General features: G+C 40.5%; 1 protein-coding gene across 1 annotated transcript; it reads left to right on the top strand.

The window, feature by feature from the left end:
- The first annotated feature begins 345 nt into the window (after positions 1–345).
- LOC127628915 (heterogeneous nuclear ribonucleoprotein A/B-like) lies at positions 346–7,249 on the top strand. The gene is made up of 9 exons (XM_052105896.1): positions 346–427; positions 844–1,002; positions 4,025–4,193; positions 4,274–4,432; positions 4,517–4,648; positions 4,788–4,881; positions 5,046–5,198; positions 5,274–5,359; positions 6,928–7,249. Exons 2-8 carry the CDS (start codon positions 863–865, stop codon positions 5,342–5,344), a joined length of 918 nt encoding a protein of 305 aa, XP_051961856.1. The 5' UTR covers positions 346–427; positions 844–862; the 3' UTR covers positions 5,345–5,359; positions 6,928–7,249.
- The last annotated feature ends 612 nt before the right edge of the window (positions 7,250–7,861 follow it).

The raw sequence follows: 7,861 nt of genomic DNA, 5'->3' as shown, positions 1-7,861 counted from the left end.
ATAAATTCATTTTTAAAAATGCATATGCTTTTAAAATAATTGATCAAAAGCTGTGCTAATCGGTGTATATAAAAAAAATTATGTTAATATAAGCTCATTTTATTAGTCACTAATCTATATATAGATCAGTGGTTTGAGTTCTAAACATTCCGAGTTTATGCTGCGCGCTCCTAGAGCAACTCGTGCTCGAGCGTTTGAATACTGCTGAATAAGTGCGCAAGAGGAAACCGGAAAGAGGGCGGTGAACTTACCGTCCTTGACCAATCAAACGACGCCATAAATCCTAGGTCTCTCTGACCCATCCAATCAGAGCTCGTTTTACAACCTCGAGCGCATCCGGTGCTATTAAAGAGGCCACGAGTTGGCACTACAAGCGAGAGTCCATCTTGGAGAACGGTTCTTTCAGCGCCGATATTTTGTTTTTACGGTAAGCCTTTTTAATTGAGCTTATTCCGCTTTTTGTGCGTGTGTCTTTTTGTGTTATATGTTAAGAAAATCAATGCGCAATAACAAATGTGATTAGAATAACCTCCTTTGTTTGTATCTTAATGGGTTTGGATGTTAGCATGTAGCCGGGTTAGCTATGCGTGCATGCTTCTTTAGCTTTCTATAATCCTCTAATTAAACTTATTTAAAATGCTATTGAGGTTATGCGTTTTTATCGCTTTTGAACGCCTGATTTAATTGTTGTATTATGTATTTGCCAGAGAGAAGCTAAATAATAATTTAATGTATATGTTTACATTAAATTATTTTGGCTTTGTCCATGCTACCGCTCTCTTACGCGGTTTGACGCTGGTATTTCACGTTATTCATATAAATGTAAACGTTTCTTATTTAAAGGAGATCAAATACTACTAGAATGGCCGACGCAGAGAATCAGTTCATGGAGACCTCCGAGAATGGAAACGGAGCGGAATTCACGGAGGCCGGAGCGGATGAAGAGAACGGAGGCGCGGAGGGAGGACAGATCAACGCCAGCAAGGGCGAGGAAGATGCCGGGTATATTTAGCATTTAATTGTGTTTCTGTTCTTGAGATTAATCTGACTCCATACAGTCATTGTTGTGGCCATATGTTTTAACGGGGGCTGGGGTTCTGTTTCTGTTCTGTAAGTTTTTTTTTATATATATATATATATATATATATATATATATATATATATATATATATACACTACAGCTGCAGAAATATCCATCTTATTTTGCAGCTAAATTAGGGCGCCGCCATTGTCAACCTTGAATGTGGGCCACTTCCATCTATTTTAGCTATGTAAAAAAACTACATTATGCTGCTTTATATTACAGTCAGGCAATAAATGTAGACTTATTATCAATTACGATTTTCTTAAACTCCTTGCATTTGAGCGCAGATAGTTTTACCGTTTATCGCATTTTGCCATCGTTTAATCGGCACCGTTGCACAGGCAGAATTAATTAAATCAGGCACTGACAAGGACCATCCTGCGCCGTCTTGACACGCCTCCACAAACTTGCAGAGAGTACACAACCAGGAGAGCGTAAAATGCTGCGACTTTGCACCAAAACAGCAAAACTTACAATTATCATCTTTGCAAAATAATAAATGCATTTTACTTTCCGTTCTTGTCAGAGCGTTCTCTCTTAGTGGTGTGTGTGTATAGTAAACAGACACCCATATCATTATTCAGCATCGCCTTTGGAAATAAATGCAGCATCAGAGGTTATGCAGGTAGATCTGAACGGAGTTTTACATGGAGATTTTATTAGTCTCGTCAATACAACACACGCCAACAATATCGTTTATATATTTTTTTTAAATATAAATGCTAACTTTTTACAGTTATTGGCACATAATTCTGCTGTACATCCGGTGTTTGTGTGATGGTGATCTGGGCAGATAATCTAACTCTGGTGTTTTAACCTTCTAGTTATTTCCGCTGCGATCAATGTCAGCGGAACTCACATTCGCTAGAAGTGCAGCCGCTTCTTACTTACACATTGCAAAATAAGGTGGATTAGACGGCACATTTTCAAAAGATCAAATCACTTTCACTCAACCATGTACATAAGTGCAACATTGTGTGACAGTATTTGGTGCATTTCCAAGCAATATCGCAGTCATGACAATTACAATAAACATCTTTACACAATGCAATTTACATATAGATATGTATATATTAGTCAGTTGCCAGTGTGTTGAGCGAGAATACAATTTATGGCAGTCCAGTGTGAGATTAAAGTGCAGTGCTGATGTATATTGATCAAGAGTTCAACAGTCTGATTGCTTGGGGGAAGAAGCTGTCATGAATCTGCTTGTGCGGGTCCTGATGCTGCGATTTATCGCCTGTCTGATCGTAGCAGTGAGGGCATCCCATGGCTCTGGTGGCTGGAGTCTCCGATCCTCCAAGCTTTTTTTTTTTTTTTTTCACACACTGCCTGGTGTAGCTGTCCTGGAGGGAGGGAAGCTCGCCACTCTTTGCGGTTGAGGGCGGTGCTGATGCCGTACCAGGTGGTGATTCAGCCAGTCAGGATGCTCTCTACGGTGCTGGTGTAGAACCGTGTGAGGATGTGGTGGTTCATTCCAAACTTCCTCAGCCTTCTCTGGAAGAAGAGGCGCTGGTGAGCCGTCTTCACAACAGCCTCCATGTGGACGGACCATGTGAGTTCCTCAGTGATGTGGACACTGAGGAACTTGAAGCTGCTGACTCTCTCCATTGATGGGGCTGTGTCCTGTCTTTTCTCCTGAAGTCCACCACAAGCTCATTGGTCTTGCTGATGTTGATTGGAGCGGTTTCATCATTGCCAGTGATCAGACCTACCGCCGTCGTATCATCCGCAAACTTGATGGCATTGATGGCACAGTCATATGTGTGTACAGTTGTTGTTGGTGGTTTTATTTTTTACCATTTTATATTCATTTGTAGGTAATTTTAAGCCGTTTTATGGTTGCCTAGCAACCATATATTTTCATAATTTTAATATAAAACGTGCAACATGGCAAATATGATGCATGGAAGCCATGACATAAAAATCACGAGCTTAGGATATTTTTTTATTTTTTTTTTTCAATTCCCACTTTTGATTCAATGGGACAAAATGAGCTAATTCGTTGTTGTCACAACAAAATACCATACTATGAAAAATTATGCGGGGGTCTGAATATGCTGCATGGTATGATTTTAAAGTGTGTTGGAGTACATTTAAATTAGTTTATATGGAAATGGGTCATCACCTTTCTGGGCCTTCATTTTGTGGTGGAAAAGTGATGCAATGTTGCATATATATATATATATATATATATATATATATATATATATATATATATATATATATATATATATATATATATATATATATATAAAAATTATGCACTATGCATATAAAAATTCTGAATTTTAAATGCATCACATTGTGGCAGATGAGTGAAGCATTGGGAAGACCAAAAGTGGCTTTAGAAAGTAATGTTTCTGAACCCATTGACCTGCAATCCATTTTGCAATTTGTCAGACATTTAGAAGGGCTTTTCGAAGGTTGTGTCAGTGTGCATGTGTCAAATGGATTATTTGCTTGCGTCGTGTCATAAATGCCGTTTTAGGTCACTGTGTCAGAAACATAGTTTGAAATGTAGAAAAACACTATTCATTCAGAATTGTGCCATATCCAGCTGAGTTTGAGCGCAAGTACACATTCTCATCTTGTGCTGTTGCTGCATCAAGCAACCCAGTGGTTCGTCTGTACAGCTGGAGTTTCACTTACTGCCCCCTGCTGAAAACAAGTGGTACTGATGTTAGGAATATTCCACAGTACAGTCCATGGACCTCATTAATCGCACCAAATAGAGAAATTGACTGCCCTTATATACAGCCACTCCATATACTGTGTACAGCGACCTAATAAGCATCGTTTATTTTTTTATTAATGCATTGTACCACTCGCTATATGCATTTCTATATCAATTTGTGTTAACATGATTGTCAAGCTCTCCGATACCTTTTGGTGAACGTTTTTGGCATTAATTGCACCTATTTGTTATTGTATTTACAGTAAAATGTTTGTTGGAGGACTCAGCTGGGACACCAGCAAGAAAGATCTCAAGGACTATTTTTCCAAGTTTGGGGAGGTGACCGACTGCACCATAAAGATAGATTCAAACACTGGCCGGTCAAGAGGGTTTGGATTCATCTTGTTCAATGATCCAGGAAGTGTTGACAAGGTGCGGACTCCCTCTACTTGAGAATTCAAGAATGTGAACTCCTAGTAACAGATGATAAAATGTCTTGTTTTCTTTTAAAGGTTCTACAGCAGAATGAACACCGACTCGACGGGCGACAGATCGATCCTAAGAGAGCAATGGCCATGAAAAAGGAGCCAATGAAGAAAATCTTTGTTGGTGGCTTAAACCCTGAAACCACCGAAGAGAAGGTCCGAGAATACTTTGGGGCCTTCGGAGAGGTGGGTTTCAACGGCTGGTCTGTGAACAAGTCTACGTCTCGTCTTCTGGCTTTACATTTAATGGGTTGTTTGTGATTTTTGCAGATTGAAACTATTGAACTGCCAACTGATCCAAAGACCAGCAAAAGGAGGGGCTTTGTTTTCATCACATACAAGGATGAAGCTGCGGTTAAGAATATCCTTGAAAATAAATACCACGATGTTTGTGGAAGCAAGGTAACTAAATTAATTGTTTGCATAATGTACCCAGTAGTAATGGCTCTTTATTGGTACGTCAACACTTGCCTTGAGTTTCTTGTCGACCTGTTTTAAAAATTGCAGCCCTTGTCTCACCCGTTTCCATTGTTTATTTCAGTGTGAGATTAAAGTCGCCCAGCCTAAGGAGATCTACCAGCAGCAGCAGTACGGGACTCGTGGAGGTTTTGGCGGTCGTGGCAGGGGCCGTGGGGGTAAGATTGGATTATGAAGAATTGATTGTATTTATACATCTACATTTGTAGTGTTTAGACAATTTTAATATCATTCAATAAGCGATCTCTCTTTATCAGCCAGAGTAATTTGATTGGGCACTGTTGAAATGAGCATTAATGTAATAAAGTTTCTATGGTATCAGGTCAGAACTGGAACCAGGGATATGACGGCTACTGGAACCAGGGCTATGGCAACCAAGGCTATGGTGGCCAGCAGGATTATGGCAGTTATGGTGGATATGGCAACTATGACTATTCCTCTGGCTACTATGGCAGTTATGGTGGATATGACTATAGTAAGTGAACCACTTTCAAATGCTTTCTTGATCACTAACTTTTTACTTATTCACTTATTTATTTTCCCCTTCCAGACCAGGAAATCAAAGCTATGGGAAAGCAGCCCAGACGTGGAGGCAACCAGATTGGCTACAAGCCATACTGATCATATGTAGAACCGGTATGTATCCCTGTCTGATCGGTTTCTGTGAGGATATGTGCATGCGTAATAGGACTTATTTAACATGCAACAACGACAAACACACCCCCCACTACTCCATGCACTTAAGATCTAAGAAGGGGGTGTGTGCCGTGTCTTCCAGAAACCAAAGACAAGGAAAGCACAGGGCCCAGACGGTGTTTCTCCTGCGTGTCTTGGATCATGTGCTAACCATCTGGCCTCCATCTTCACACTGATCTTCAACATATTACTGGAGCGCGCTGTGAAGTTCCCTGCTGCAAATGCTCAATCATTCCCATCCCAAAGAAACCCAGAATCACTAGACTTATTGACTACAGGCCCGTCGCTCTGACGTCTGTGGTCAGTCATTTGAGACTGGTGTTGGCCCACCTGAAGGACATCATTAGACCCTTACTAGATCCCCTTAAATGGGCTTAGCAGGCAAACGGGTCTATGGATGACTGCACAGTCAACATGGGGCTTTCAACACATCCCAGCTATGCTCCAGACTAAATTACACCAACTCTCTGTTCCCACGTCGGTCTGAGTGGATCACCAGCTTTCTGATGGACAGGCAGCAGTTACTGAGATGTGGTGGAATTGAATTTCCCCAATGTACAATCATTACTGGTGCCCCCCCAGGGATGTGCTCTCCCCACTACTCTTCATGTATACCAATGACTGCATCGCTAAGGACCCCTCTGTCAAGCTCCTGAAGTTTACAGATGACACAACAGTCATCGGCCACCAAGATGACCATGAATCCGTATACAGAAGGGAGGTTGAAAGGGCTGGCTCACTGGCATAGTCAAAACAACCTGCAGCTGAACACGCTCATCAGTGGAGATGATTGTGGACTTTAGGAGGAACACCCCAAAATTGAGCCTCCCACCCTCACCATTCTGAACGGCATTGTGGCAGCTGTGGAGTCATTCAGGTTCCTGGGCACTACCATCTCACAGGACCTGAACTGGGAGACCCACATTGTGAAAAATGCCCTGAAGAGGTTGTACTTTGCCAGTTGAGGTTCGACCTGCCACAGGTGCTGCTGATACAGCTCTAACCATCTGCTTTGGTGCAGCTACGAAATCAGAAGACTACAACGAACAGTTCGGACTGCTGAGGATTATTTATTTGCACCCTGGTTGCAAAAAGGCTGGGGATAAATCACTCAGGACCCCACTCAACCAGCCCACTACCTTAATGAACCGTTGCCTTCTGGCCGGCGCTACAGCGCTCTGATCACCAGAACTGTCAGGCACAGGAAGATGTATATCTATCTCCAACATACCATACCTCTTCTGCCATTACATTCCTTTGCACGGTGTATAATATTTTGTATATGGTTCATGCATGTGTGTATATATTAGTCATCTTGTGTATTTCTATATATACTTATTTGTATTATCCATGTCTTCTTGCTGTATTTATGTACTGGAAGCTCCCGTCACAAGACAAATTCCTTGTATGTGTAATAATACTTGGTATTAATGCTGATTCTTCTAATTTATGCTGATTGCACTTGGATTATTGGCGGTATTTTAATGTGAACATGTTTGTCTCTGCAGGACTGACGTATTCTTAAACCAAGATTCTGACATGGTGACAACAGCTGGACACACAGACTTTGGCTCCTTTACAGGACAAGATCATGATCCATTTGTACAGAACAGACTAATGGGGGAAGCAATGTCCCTTATCCACATTTTTATTTTAATTTTATTTTCCTTTGTCCACGTGCATTTCCAGAGTTGGAAGTGTTATTTTTACTGTACTTTTTGGTACCTTTTTTGAATGATGTATTGTATGGTTGTATTTTACATGTCTACTGGATTTGCCACATGAGGTTCAGGAGCTGCCAGAGCTTTTGAAATAAAACAATTTGCGTAATTTTTCCCCCAGTGTTTCCATATGTTTACTATGCTTATGTTCCAGTGAATTGCATAGCTACAAACCTGCATAGAATAGGAGAGGTGATGCGTTTTTTTTTTTTATATATAAATAGGAAGAGTTAAGTATCCCTGCAAGTAATAGTCAATGTCAGCATTTTGGATAATATTTTTTTTTTTTTTTTCTTTCTCCCATTGTTGTAATGAAGCTAAAGCTTACTAGTGAACCGATTGTTTTTTTTCACAAATCTCATTCCTATAGTGTTTTGGTAGAAATAAATGATTTGTAAGATTTTGGGAGTGTTCTGTTTACTGGTTAATGTACAGTATCTGTCAATCTTAAATTTATTTTATTTTTTTTAAATGTACAATAGCCCATGTCTGTCTCCTTAGTCACCACAGGGAGTTACTGTCAAAATGCAGCTCTTAGTACAAAAATATGGAGACTTGCCTTTAGCTGCCTGGTCTTTCAGGGAAAAATTAAAGATGAATGTTCTTCAACTGTTGGAGGAAACTGAGGTGGATGACATGTTGGAATCCTTAAAGGTGAGACATTGGCCAGTCTATGATCTATGTAACTCAAACCATTTATTGACCTTACTTACAGTAGCGC

The sequence above is a fragment of the Xyrauchen texanus genome, chromosome 35, assembly GCF_025860055.1.
Source record: "Xyrauchen texanus isolate HMW12.3.18 chromosome 35, RBS_HiC_50CHRs, whole genome shotgun sequence".
Classification (NCBI taxonomy): Eukaryota; Metazoa; Chordata; class Actinopteri; order Cypriniformes; family Catostomidae; genus Xyrauchen; species Xyrauchen texanus.
This window is presented reverse-complemented; position numbering and strand designations above follow the sequence as displayed.